At 32.3% G+C, this 14,857-nt stretch overlaps 1 protein-coding gene across 5 annotated transcripts; it reads right to left on the reverse strand.

Moving 5' to 3' along the window:
* Positions 1-3,201: 3,201 nt before the first annotated feature.
* Positions 3,202-14,402, reverse strand: LOC145101505 (symplekin). Of its 5 annotated transcripts, none has more exons than XM_079040420.1 (26): positions 13,999-14,392; positions 12,878-13,037; positions 12,177-12,269; positions 11,995-12,094; positions 11,732-11,903; positions 9,535-9,706; positions 9,331-9,450; positions 8,801-9,259; positions 8,140-8,727; positions 6,906-6,974; positions 6,643-6,753; positions 6,300-6,539; positions 6,173-6,220; positions 5,933-6,085; positions 5,718-5,843; positions 5,576-5,638; positions 5,377-5,487; positions 5,214-5,297; positions 4,991-5,113; positions 4,792-4,887; positions 4,588-4,668; positions 4,422-4,493; positions 4,263-4,307; positions 4,010-4,093; positions 3,805-3,908; positions 3,202-3,686 (listed from the first exon to the last, which is right to left on the reverse strand). In XM_079040420.1, the coding sequence occupies exons 1-26, from the start codon at positions 14,202-14,204 to the stop codon at positions 3,572-3,574; spliced, it is 3,795 nt and encodes a 1,264-aa protein (XP_078896546.1). In that variant the 5' UTR covers positions 14,205-14,392; the 3' UTR covers positions 3,202-3,571. The 5 variants fall into 5 exon arrangements, with proteins under 5 accessions (XP_078896546.1, XP_078895838.1, XP_078895182.1 ...); XM_079039712.1 differs by having other exon boundaries at positions 5,718-5,849; positions 11,732-11,900; positions 13,999-14,391; XM_079039056.1 differs by having other exon boundaries at positions 5,718-5,849; positions 13,999-14,391.
* Positions 14,403-14,857: the final 455 nt, after the last annotated feature.

Here is a 14,857-nt window from a genome sequence, read left to right on the forward strand (position 1 = left end):
ACAGTTTCTAATAAAAAGTAATTCTTTCAAGAATAAGATGATAAGAATTTGATTTTTTTTTTAAATGTGAATTATAAGACCTGAATTCTGTAAACGCTTAAAAAAATTATTTTGTATTTTTAAATTTTAAACTTTCTTAATTAATTTGATTAATTTGCCTAAAATATAAGTAATTTTTATTTCTCTTTCTTAATAAAATGTATTGATTGCCCTTATAATTAATTAAGTATAATTATATGATAAATGCTAGTACATGTTAATAACATATACCTTAATATCACATCGCTTTATTTTTTTTAATCTAATGGCTACAATTCGGTCACACATTCACACAATACTTATGATTCACATTTAATCCTAACTATATATATATATATATATATATATATATATATATATGGTTAGGATTAAATATGAATCGCATGTATTGTGTGAATGTGTGACTAAGTTTTAGCCTTTAGATTAAAAAAAATAAAAGGATATGATATTAGGATACATGTTACTAACATGGACTAGCAATTACTCTATAATTACACTTAATTAATTATAAAGGCAAATATTAAATTTTATGAAGAGAGATAAATGAAAACTACTTATATATTAGGCAACTAATTACATCAAATTAATTAATAAAAATCAAATCAAATGTTATATTTTATTTAATACATTCAAATATATGTTTTTAGCATTCGACGTAATGAAACATATATGAAGATATATTTTCAATCTTTCATTCTTATAGAATACGATTTCTTTCAAATATTTTTTTTTACAATTAAAATTCTTTAAGAATATTACGACATAAAAGAAGAAATATACACCAACTTATTTACTGTATTCTTTATGAATATGTAACCATTCTTAACGAATATGCACAATTTATAATTTTAACTAATATTCTTTAAGAATCTATAATCATTCTTAAAGAATACGTACAAAATTTATACTATATACTACTATTCTTTAAGAATCTGTAATTGTTCTTGAAGAATTTTTATTTGTTTTTTTATGGTTTTTGGATGTCTTTATCTTTACCTTTTCATGTTAACCAATAAATCATTCAATTAAAAGTTCTATTTTCCTCTTATAAACAAGAAAGAGAAAAGTTACAACATTTGGTACCAAGATTATATATTATTTATTATGAAAAAAGTTTATATTAAAAAAAACATTTCCGATGATACACTTCACAAAAGATTGAGCATACTTGAACTCAACTTGTTCTATTTTTTTTGTAGGTATGAAAATATTTGGGATTGAACATTCTAAAAAATTAGTATAAATAAGGACATAAAGTTAATTTGGTAAGTTGAAAGCTACATATTATTGCTTTGTTTTTTACTCAGTAAAAACAAATATATATATATATATATATATATATATATATATATATATATATATGATTTTAAATATATATTATTGCTTTGTTAAAATTTGTAAGTTTGTCCTGGGTGGCCGGTTCAAAATGATTATATATTTTCATTAGAATTTGTATATCTTTGACTATTTCCCTTATGCACTATATATTTGTTTATTATCTATTTTTTTGTAACGTTTCATTTTAATGGCTTATTAATTGATTCATTTATTCACCATAATTATTTATTGTTAAAGTTATTATTATTTCCTTATATAATGATTGGTCTAGAATTGGTCACACATTCATACAATATTTGATGATTATATATGATCCTAACTATATATATATATATATATATATATATATATATATATATATATATATATATATATATGGGCATAGGAAATATGTGGCTGTTACGTACCCAATATTAGGTATAGAACCATCAAAAATAAATCTAAACTACCAAAATTGTAAAGTTTTAAATCAAATAAATTAAATTACATTTCCATCTTGTGTTTTCTTATGTTTCAGTGATGTAAAACAAACAACAAATGTTAAAAATAATATAAAATACACATATTCAAAACTACAATTAATCCGATAAAATACAATACACACATTCAAAACTCAAATTCTTATCACAATTAATCTGATCTTTATCACTTTTAAGAATATAATGTATTTTCGTATGTGCGACCATAACCCAACATCAATTGAAGACTCTATAACGAAACTAGGAAACAATTTTTTTTGGTTAAGTTTACGATTTGTATTAAAACTGCGTAGTTTAGAGCCGAAACGACGTAGTATTAAAAGTTCTATATATGTTATATACATGACAGCCTTATATTCACTTTTCCTTATATATATATATATATATATATATATATATATATATATATATATATATATATATATATATATATATATATATATATATATATATATATATATATATAAGCACTTAATGGATATTTTACTATAAAAAGACTAATTTTTAAGTAGACACACATACTCAAAGAAAACAAATGTAAAGGTTTTTGTGTTGATTTAAGGTCTTTAACCATTTTTAAAGGCTATAATGTTAGAACTTTTAATTTGAAAGTTTGTTATAAACTGATTTTTTTTTTATATATTTCTCTTGGTTTTATTATACTGTTAATACAGTCGATATATATTGTGGTTGAAATATCATTGTAAATAAATCAAATACATATTATGTGGATGTATATTATTTAATTATGTTATATATGATTGTTTGGTTTGTATTACTCTAAAGAATAATTGATTCAAAGTCATAGATATGTGATATTTTCCTTGTAAGTCTCTTTTGAATATAAATTGTTTATTTTATCATGTTATATTAATCCTGCACGTTATATTAATCCTGCACATGATGCACATGTGACGGTTGTTTAGAGTACAAGCCTACAACCACAGATGTATTAAATGAGGAGTTATGAGAATATTAAACTGTAGTAAAGTAGTGGTGTGAAATGGAGCAAGTGTTATAATTAGGGGCGGGCATAGGTGATTTTCCATGGAGAGTTGACAAAATATGAGCAAGTTTGGATGTATGTGTTGTGTTTTCAAATACCTGTAATAAATTAATATGTATATATGCGTGTATAAGACAGACAGGTTATTTCATGATCGATGGTTAGTAGTTGCAAGTGTGAAGCACACTGCACACTAACTACACACTAGAGAATGTTGATTTTTTTATGATCGATGTGAAAGTTGATTTGATAACATTTTCCTGAAAGTGAAAGCGTTGTTGAATACGAATTGAAGCATCTGATAAATAAAAGAATGAAATTTTTGAAAAGTTGGCAAAATGTGTCGAAGATGGCCCTAATTAAATTGCAAGCATTTTACAGATAGATAATGTAGTAGTTTGAGAAGACAAAAAGGTCGTTAAGAGAAAAAGAAAGCTCTGAATGAAATACTACAAAACATAAAAGGAATTAAGGGATGATACACTTCCAGAGAGAGAGAGAGAGAGAGAGAGAGATGATAAGAGCAACATAACATGTGTGAGAGAGAGAGAGAGAGAGAGGATGCGATTGCTATCTTGAACTATATTTACTCTGAGAAAGAAAGTGAAAGTAGCAAGGGTGGGGTCATGCATGCCTCTTTCTTTGTACACCGACTGGTAATTGGTTATGAAAAACAAAGAGAAAATTGTAGAGCAGCAATCCAAGTCCTTCAAGTATGTATGATTGTGACGTTGGGCCCTTTTGCACTTTTGTCTGCTGGGTTGTTGAAAGAAGAAGCAAGACTTTCAGTTTCAAGACCAAGACCAAGAGCTTGTAGAGTTGACCTAATAGAACAAACATCACAAAAGGACAAATCCACTAACTATTAAACTAAATTATTTGTATATTTACTAATTGGAATTTTGATTTAAAAAAGGTAGGTAGGAAGGTAGGTGTAGGTACCTAGGCAAGGAGGATTTGATATTAGGTTGACTGGCATATGCAGCAAGGGGACCTCGTAGGCTACCATACTTGTTCAGAGCACCCTCAAGCTGTGGTGAAGGCAACTGCAATAATAATCAACAAGTCAACAATCATATTTAACTTAATATAAACCAAAAACAAAATGTGAAAGTGAAAGCGAACAAGGGGGGGAATAGATACATACTTGTAATAATACACGAAAAGAATGTGGCTGTGTTTGTGAAATGCATTTCAGAAATCCGACCCACAATTTCGGCATCCTCCATACCTGTACACAACCACAACCATTTATTCCATCTTATTTCCTCTCTCTCTCTCTCTCTCTCTCTCTCTCTCTCTATATATATATATATATATATATATATATATATATATATATATATATATATATATATATATATTTTATGATGATACAATTACAAACACAAGTAGCTCACCTGTTTACTTACGAGTTTGGAAAGTAGCTCCATAACAAAGTCAACCTGGACCATGAATATTATGAAACCAAACCAAACCACAAGTTACAAACCGATAAACAAAGTCAACCAAGTTAAGATTAAGATTAAAATTAAGATTAAGATGATGGGATGGGATACCAATTTGGGAAAAGCATCCATGGCCTGGATTACTGTCCTCATGAACAGAAGAGGTAAAGGTGTTTGATCAACCTAAAGATCAACTTTAGTAAGTATTCTCAACACATGACATGACATGAAATAATTAAAAATTAAGTTTCTTGTAAGTTGAAAACAGAAATAACACCATTTGGTTCAATGCTTTTGCTAGGACTTGCTGTGTGAAAACAGTACGCTGCTCAAAACAAGCTGAACAAGCATCCATTATCTGCAAAAAGTTTGAAAATTGGCTCATGGATTTTGACAACTGATATATATATATATATATATATATATATATATATATATATATATATATATAATGAATGAATATGAGATATGATGAGCATGCCTTTTTTAGTGGAACACCATCCTTCTCAGGGCTAATGTCATGGATTGCCACCAATACTTCTGCTGGTGTCAGTGCGGGCCCCATATGAGCTGAACCCTGCTCACACCACCAACAAAATTTTTAGGTAAAACTACTTTCTATTCTATTATTATTATTATCTTCAGTTATAATTAATGTGGAACCACAATAAAATTGAAACCTGCAGTATGTGGGCCAGTGCTGTCTGAAACTTGTCCAATGGAAGCTGAACGAGTCGTGGGAAAACAGGCAAAACCTCATTTTTGGTAAATGAAGACAATATTGGAATAAGTATTGCAGCATCCTGCAAGACAGAAATACCATCCACTCCATGTAAACACAATATTCCAAAAAACATCATCACATTTATATATTTTTTTTTTTTTTAAAAAAAGCAGTGTCACCTTAAGTTTAGTTTTGTATAAACGCTTGACAGTTTCAATTAAATCGGCCGAAGGAGTCGTCCCTTCACATAGAACATGAAGCACCTTGTACAACACACACCATAAAATTATATCAACACAACAAAAGTACAAAACAAAAGCTTTAAAGATTAATTAAACACACCTGTGTCAGGAGGTTTTCACTTCCTTGAGGTGGATCAGATATTATTGAGAGTAAATCAGAATATGATGGGCCTAAAGCCCGGATAAGTATAGGAACATGACGATGAACAGCCTGTGCATTATATCAGAAAGAAAGTGAAACACAATGAATCAAAACATCTGTTTATCACAAAATTTCAACAAGAAAAAAAAAATCCCACCTGCTTAACTGCCTTAGGAGCATGATCATATTTGTCAAATACAAGTTGAAGAAGACTAGGTTTCTGCAAAAATCAGCATTAGTATTAATTAGTATGTAACAAACAGAAACAATACAACAAAACACAAGCAAAGAAAGCAAACCTTGGTGCATAAAGCAAAAAACAGAGAAAGGTGTTGTTGAGCTTGTGCAGGCGACATTGACTCGCTTTCAGAAGTTCCTGGCTCTGAAATTTGAGACCCACTAACTGATGTTTCTTGATTTCCCATCTGAAACTGGATCAAGTTTTTCATTTCAAATCAATACATATACACCATTACATTACAAGAGTTGATGATTAAACATAGCAGTAGCACACCTGCCCTTCAGGTCTTTGTTCATTGGCCCCACAAACTGACAGCTCAGCACCAGCACCTGATACTGGTCTGTTAACAGCCGAGAGCAATTTGTTTGTGGCAAAATCCTCAATTTTCTCCGAGATGAAACTAATTACATAAAGTTTGTTTGCCACCTGACAACAGATACAACAAACAAAAAACTCAATCATCAAGTAGTTGTGACTTTGTGCATCAAAAAAAAAAAAAGTACCAAGTTTTACCAGTCGTATAGCTTTTGCACGGATGTCATCTTTAGGATGAACAGCACACTGCATTTCAAGATGCATCAAAGTGAGGAGAAATGCATTTATTTCAAAAATTAAAAAACTTATAGAAAAAAAAATTAACCTTCAAGGCAATATCCAAAAAGGCCTGACGCTCGTGAGGACGCCCTAAAATCAAGCTCCATAAAGAACCAAGACCTTGAGTGACACGATCACCATCACGAATATCTTTTCCACAGTTATTATCTGAGCAGCATATCTCATCAAGAAGCTCAAATGCAGACTCAGGCAAAAAAGGAGCTTCACTAAAAAGTCTGCTCAACGACTTATCACTTGCTGGTAAGGCATCCAGCAGACATTTAGCCTACAAAAATATAGTGCTCGATAAGTCGATCTCAATACATTATTTTTTTTTTTTTTTTTTGAAAAAAAGTTTTATGTGGATCAATTAAATAGCAACTTCTTACCACTCCCAGAAGGAACTTGTCATATACAACGGCCCCTGAAGAGTCTTGGGCTGAATCTGACACCCTGACAGCATGGAGGTGGTATAGCACATGCATTACAAGCTCATGCCCCTGGTTAAGGTGTGCAATCATGAAAATGTGTATTAAAACACAAAAAAGGTTTGACATTAATTATATAATATGATATTTTGAAAAGAATATATATATATATATATATATATATATATATATATATATATATATATATATATATATATATATACCTTCTGATGCTGGTAGTCTGAGACAATATGCTTTTGCATCATTAAAATTACATCATCATCAGCATCAACCTGCAGACAGCACAACAACAAATGCAGAAATTATCTACTGCTGCCTCAAGAAAACATTGCTTATTTTGATGCAAATTTCAAAGATTGGTACAAGGCTTTTAGTATTGCCATCTTTCCATATTCACTCTTTGTATTGAAAGAAATTTGGTCAAAGATACTGATTTAGATAACAAGAAAGATATGCATTCTGCCTTTGATGTTCCTAACATGTCACAAATGCAGTTTCACATTATAATATGTTTTCTCTATCAGCAGATTGAGAATTTAACAAGTTTCACATTATAAAATATAATAGATGGTTCTTGTACATCCTTCACTTACAATCTGTGTTCCCCCAGAACTGTCAGGTTTCCACTTAAATCAGTAATGCACAGTACCAGTCATTTAAGCATTTTTATTTACAGGTTATATATATATATATATATATATATATATATATATATATATATATATATATATATATATATATATATATATATATATTAAAAAGAAAAATGACCCCCACGCCCCTATCATTATAATACTTGTTATCTCTTTCTGTTCAGTTGGCAAATGAACACAAATCTGCAAGTGTCCCACAAAATTCTTTGTTCGGCTAACTATGACCTTATACATGTTCTTCTCATCTTTTCCTAAAAAATAAGCAGCAGAAGCATCAAGTACAATATTTCTCTGTCAACTATAAGCCCCTGTTCACAACCAACCTGATAACTTGCTATTTCCAGTTTACAAACTACTTGGGAAAAATATTTGAATAACGTAATGTGTAAGGCCAAGTTATTTAGCTAATACATTCAGTTTTTTAGAAATGTTTTTGATGTTTGACCTTATTACTTGTAAGTTAAAGTAATGGATGTTGTTTATATAAGCTCCCATGATAAGAATATATCAGATAAGAATGATTTGAGCATGACACACCATAACATGAACCGCATTACACACGAAAAAATCAATTATATTATTATATTACCTCACATATAAAACGTGTCATGGATTCTTTTACAAAATTATCATTATCATACATTATAAATAAAGATCCGGTACTCATATGTAATAATAAGTAAAAGAAAGTTAGAAACAATAAGAATATCTCCCCAAAGGAGAAAAAAGAAAAGCAGTTAAACTGGAGAAATGTTAACCAATCAAAAGAGGAGTCTACCCCCACCTGAGCAACCAGTCGAGAAAGCAATGCCATGCGTGTCTGCATAAACTCTGCTCCTCTTAACTGCTTATAAGAGTCTATAATCCTTTTGATTGCCATTTTCCTTGCATCTCTTTGCTGTTCTTCAGTCAATTCCACATAAGATGGAACCGCAGGTAAATCAACAGATGTTTCCTCCATGACAGGTGTCTCCACTCTGCCTGGTGGTGAGAGCTGATCATCATCCATGAATGAAGATGATGGCAGGTGGCCTTCATCTGTCATTGTAATAATATCCGTTGACTTTTGTTCATGTGAGTCAACAGAAGAAATTGCTACATCTGAAACAATATTCAATTTCTCATCAGGACCAACTTGTTCATTGGGAACCTGTTCCTTAAAAGATGATTGATTTTCTGGGGTATGAAACTTGGTTTCTATTTTGGGTATAAGAATTTCTGATTTATCTTCAACAGGTGGAGTAGGTTGTGGTTGTCTAAACAGAAGAGAGGCATCAAAATCAGACTCTGGTAGACCAGATTGTGCAGCATCTTCCACAATATGATCTGATGGGGTTCCAACAACACGCCTTGGGTCATGGCGACGAGGATCCTGTAAACAGCATGCATGTTCAACTTTTAACTCAATAAAAATAATGATATGATATGACAAAACTTAAACTCACCCTTCGTGAATCACGTTTAGGATCTGCTTGCAGAAGAGTATTGGAAGTGGGTGTAGGAGACAACGGGGCGGCACTAGGGCGGGGTACTGGCTGGCTGCTAAGTCTGGTTAATGGGGGAGGGCTTTTTGGTAAATGTTTCATGTTTGTAACAACAATGTCTGCTAGAAGATCAGGATGTATCTGGGATATAAGGATTTCAAGAGATTCAGCACCTCTTTCTCCTTCAGCTAGTAAAGCACCAATCATGGCAATCATTTGTTCAACAGGGCTGAGACCGTTATCTAATGGTGGCATCTTGGCTGATACACCATTTACTGAGTGGTCATCACTACCATTAGAACAAGCATAACGACTCCTTTTTGAAGATGAATCACTATGTTCTTGATCCATAGGAGTTGACCGTTTCCTTGCCATGTCACCACCTGACATAAGCATATGGCTTGATGGTTGTTGCTCATCCTGAAGAAGATAGAATAAATAAATAAGCACAAAACAAAATTTAAACCAATGAGTCAAAGAGACAGATGTACCTTGTTTGCCCGAGCATCACGGGCGCTATTTCTGAGCATTTTATCAACCTGACGCATCACCTGGTCAGCCGCATCACCAGCATTCATTGCCCGCAAAATCTTGAGCAACTTGTCTCTCGACTGATTTCAGATTTAAACCAATGAGTCGTCAGCACTACCCAATACAAGTATTATAGTATAAGAAAAAGAAATATTTATAATTACCTCCATGATAACAGGGTGTGTGCACCTCAAGAATCCCAAGTAAGCAGTTCGTAAAGAATACTGTATGCTGGCATTATGGGCTCCTTTTGCTATGAAATTACCATCAAAATCAACGAGTGCAGAAACAACAGAGCTATAGTGAACCGGCCTCCTCCGAGCTATGATAGCAAGACTGAAAAACAAAAAAGATTTTGAGGTTCAACATAAAATTAGATGGCAAGGATACATCAAGCCAAATATTGGTCAAAACTGTATTAAATAAAATCCAATTACTTATGGAGTGCCATAAATTCAACAAACACAAAAATGTTCACCCAACATATCTAGTTCCACTTGTACAAGTTTTCAGGATGTATAATAATAGCACATTGCCAAGCCCTACAAAATACTTGCACCATACAACAACCAGAAAACAGATAGTAGTTTTAGTTTATATTGCAGAAACTTCTGTTCAACCTTCATTTTTAGGACACTAACTTTCATTATTACAGGATTCAGACACAAATAAACACAGCTCAAGGACAACTATATGGTATATTGTGCATAAAAGGTGTTCATAAACTGAATCATTTTTGTATGCATCAAAAATTATGGAACAGCTGCATTGACAGTCCCCAAAGATCATAAACACCGAGCTTCCGTGGAAAATGTAATAGATTTTTGTCGATTAATATTCTTGGACCTGAATGATATAACTCCTTTTGTCAACAATGTTACCACTGGAAAAATGAACCACATTGTTGTATGGATGTGCAGTTTCTCAAAAAATGAAATGATGAAAAAAACACAATACAACAATCGTGAAAAATCTTCATTTACTTTGATAGCCCCAGCCAGTGCCTGCACCGTTTGTACTCAACAACTCACTACCCTTCCAGAATTTCCTCAGATTCAAATACATTATATATTAGTTTTTTAATTATAAAAATGATGACTTCATTAATGCAGATGAAGTGCAGCTTCAAAAGCAGCAGCATCCTAACATTATTTCAGAAAATCTGGATGAAAACATACTGCATCAACATATTTATTCATGCCTTCTCTGGGCACAGCAAAAAAACAAAAAACCTTTTGTGCAAGAGAAAAACCTTTGATTAACATCAGTAGAAGTGAGAATTTGAGATCTGAGTTAAAAAAAAATAAATAAATAAATAAATAATTATTTGGTTGATAGCAGGTGAGGACCTGTTGAGTGCATTTTAAAAACAGGATACAAGAAAGACCACATCCCTGAATAACAAAGATCTGACAAACGAAATGAAAGAACAAAACACCACAACCAACATAAATTGGACATTTTACTGAAGCAGCCATCAACAGTATTGAAAAAAAAAAGATATTTAATTGATTATGGTTATTCAATGTATGTCAAAGGTTGATTAAGTTAAATTTACAGGAAGTCTTGTCACAATACAAGGGCTGTATGTATGTATGTATGTATGTATACACAGCAAATGAATGAGAGAACAGTTTAAAAGATATAAACTGCATTGCTATGCTACCAAAGCCCCTCAGCAAATAAGCTATCAAAAATTGCCTGCTAGAAGCCGGTGCTGACATCAGCAGTTCCATTCCATGCCCATCTGATTGACCTTGCACGTTGCTGCAACCAACAATATTACAAAAAGAGCACTTCAAGTTGTACTACAACCTGATTCCACCTCCAACAACACTTCTAACTTTAGAAACAGAGATACTTATGCCAAGCCAAATTGTTTTTCCATAAATCCCAAAAAATATTGAAATTTATCTCACTGACGAAAAAATATGAGCACTAAAAATGGACTGTTTGTCACTGGAAAACCTTGGTAAAGAATCAAGTTGCAACATCCTAATATCAACCGATACAAACACCTTTTCTACATAAATACAACTCTAACTATTAAAGGCTATCTCAGAAGTACTGATATTCTCATTACTTAACTAAGGAGCACATAATGGTAGTCTGCTTAAGCATGGGAACAAACAAAGATGAATGCCAAGCATAAATAAAGGAGACATTCTCCTTCAACAAATAACAAACAAGAATTAAACACTGTAAGTTTATAACAAACAAACAAAAAAAAAAGCATGTATTTGTTTCCATCAAGTTTCCAGACAAAGCGACTGCATGGTATGCAAATTTTAAGAAAATGGCAGTGACAATGTTTATTGAATGCATGCAGCAGACAAATGACAAATGGGGATGATATCTCACCTATTAATAATAGAAATTGTAATGGAACCGGGGAGAAGACTAGGCGACCTCAACAAATCAAATAAAATGAACAAGGATCTATTTGCTTCTGACTGGAGTGCAATTGAATCCAGAACAGGGTGACCACCAGACAACCATGAAATATTGAACATCTGTGCACTTCTAGCAACTGCTACATGTCCAAAGGAGACTCAGTTATATCATTATCAACCAACAAAAAGAGACCAAACCCCTCGACATTGATGTAAAAAAATAGCCAATACCTTCTGTAGCATGCCCTCTAGAATCATTGTCAGGCATGAACAGCAATACACAAGTTTCCAAAAACTTTATAGCAAGCAGCCTTGGACCAACAGACCTAGCCTACAAAATCAATGCAAGTTTGTATTGTATCAATCAATCACACTTTCCAAAATTCAATTACTGAAAGCTAAATTCATAATACCTCCAATGCAACTTGGAAGACAGAATCCTTAAACCTGATCATCCATGACCAGATCTCTTCAAGCCATCTTTCCACTATACCATGCCGGTGAAACTATAAATTTTTCAAAATAAAGTTTCACGATTTCAAGGTAAAGCAAGAATGAATGCACATATTCTCACAAACAAAAGCTAGAAGAAAATACAACAGAAAGCTGACACAGACACAACAGATTTCTTCATATATCAACTAGTAGAGTAGTAAGTGCCACAAGAAATATGGCATTCGCATATTATAAGTTTTCATAATTATGGGTGCACCTGAAAAATCATTGTCTCTACCACTATGATCAGTAACCAAATCTTTAAAACTAAGTGGAATTGACAATTGCAAGGAACTTAAAAAACAGAAAAACAGGGAAGTAATGTTCTTATGCTAAACTTCTCTTAAAATCAATACTAAATCTCTTAAATTTCATCAACAATTATTTCAAGAAATATTTGCAAGGTGGAAGTTTGAGAGGCACATTTTAGTTTACACAAGTACTTGACTAACTAGATAAAATAAGATTCACAAGAAAACTTCCATGTACAAGAATTGCAATAAAATAAAATAAAAAAGAGTACAATTAAAGCAGTACAGGAAACATTTCAGATTAAGCTCAAGCCTCTAGAATCATGTGTATCTACAGATAGGGATAAAAGAAAATAGACAAAAGAAACCTGAAAAGCTAACGCATCCAACACTTCACAGAAGATATGTGTGCCAGCAACAATGGCTTGTCTAGCAACAACAGAATCAGGATCAGTTAGTAGTGTCAACAAGACTTGCATCAGTAGCTGTGAATACTCCATTGCTTTTAAACTGATCTCCTCAACCACCCTATTACAGCATAAGATCATATTAGCATGAAAAAAAACATATTGTAAAGCTATAAAACCAGAGACATAATTTCAGTGATGTGTGTTTTGAACTTCAATCTTCCATTCGTATGAAATTTATTTCAAAAGAATCACTGGAATCTTATCATATATATACTTACACACACACACACACACACACACACACATATATATATATATATATATATATATATATATATAAAGTAACTACAAAGATTAGAACTATTTGTCATGTGAGAACTCTTCTTACAATAATTAAAGCCTTGAATCTACAATGATAAAACTACATAAAAATGACCAATTTTATCTCCAATAAACTTATGTGAATCAAAAGTATCACTTCATAAATACAATCTTTACAAAAAGTAAAACAGAAGTATCACCCCATCAACTCTAAAGAACAGTATTAGTAACACTGATATTTATGTCGAGGCTAGTACCACTATATTTGAAAACTTTTATGGCTCTTGTTACAAATTAAACATCAAACTTTCCCACAAGTGTTGTACTTGCTAAAAAGTTGAGTGCTTCTATAAATTTTATATGAAGTGCATCAGTCACCATATCAACCTAGATGATAAAGATTTGAAAGTAACTATTTTGGGGGCGGAGGGAGCTATATAAATATTTTCCTATAAACTCTGATGCCTTGTTCTAAATTAAGACAGTCAATGTAAACGGTTCCAATACGAATTTCAATAATCACTTATATTGTTAAAATCATAGGCTATCAGATGTTCCAATTAAAGCATAAACTTGCGACCCATCCCAAATTTTGTTATCTTCACATGAATCCCCAACAAACAAAAGACGTTTCACTTGCAATAATCCATTACCACGAAGATATAGCCTCTGTAGGGCAACGCATTGTCAAGAAATTACAACTACATCACGAATTTCACAGGAAACTTATAAGATATTTGAACATATGGAAAACTCACTCGACAAGGGTTTTTCGGACAAGGGCTTCATGACAAGACTGGAGCTCAACCAAATACGGAAATAGTTCGTCGGAAAGCAACGAAAGATCCGCGGATAATAAAATATCTTTGGCTTGCTTCAAAGACGAAAGTTTCACCGCCAAATCTCCGTGGTTATTTGCAGCGGCCAGGAGAGAGAGCGCTTGCTCTCGCTGTGAAGCAGCCATGTCTAGCCCTCGTGTGTGTAAATTGTAACCTAAGGATAAAATTGGGAAGTTCTTGTCTCTGGTTTTCTAGGGTTTTAAAGCAGAAACGGAAACGGTGAAAACACAGAGTCGTGTTTGTGTCGTCGCTCGCTCCCACATTTTAAAAGAGGATATCGGACTCGGAGATTTCGAACTTCGTTGCCCTATTCTTCGGTTCCTCAAAACTTGTACTCTTTTTCTCTTTTACTTCATCATAATCCAAGACTTTCTATTTTTTCTTTTTTAGTAGGGATAATGACTTGAAAGGGTAACGAACTTTCGACTTTTGTCACATTTAGTCACTAAACTATTTTTCGTTATCTATTTGCCATTGATAACGAAATAAATAACGAAAAAAAGTTTAGTGACTAAATGTGACAAAAGTCGAAAGTTCGTTACCCTTTCAAGTCATTATCCCTTTTTAGTAATATGTTAAAATAGATTTTTAAAAAATTATAAATATAGCCAACAGACTTATTGATTTAGTTAGAAATAGCTAAAAACTATTATTTCGATCAAAATTAGTCATTCAGATCACAAGTCATTCTTCTCACATGCCATTTGGGTTTTTTCACCTACAATTTTACCATATGGGCTATGAAATGGGCTTATTTTTCAACGTAGAGTTAGAGATG

This window comes from Lactuca serriola, chromosome 1, assembly GCF_051521515.1.
Source record: "Lactuca serriola cultivar US96UC23 chromosome 1, Lser_US96UC23_V15, whole genome shotgun sequence".
NCBI classification, from domain to species: Eukaryota; Viridiplantae; Streptophyta; class Magnoliopsida; order Asterales; family Asteraceae; genus Lactuca; species Lactuca serriola.

Bases quoted from the DNA above. Each gene is read 5' to 3' on its own strand.
- LOC145101505 (XM_079039056.1), bottom strand. From the start codon at position 14,204: ATGGCTGCTTCACAGCGAGAGCAAGCGCTCTCTCTCCTGGCCGCTGCA. The intron at 9,707-11,731 runs GTGAGATATCAT...TTTGTTTTTCAG, and splicing joins ACAATTTCTATTATTAATAG to TCTTGCTATCATAGCTCGGA. The intron at 5,850-5,932 runs GTGTGCTACTGC...AACTTGATCCAG, and splicing joins AACAAAGACCTGAAGGGCAG to TTTCAGATGGGAAATCAAGA.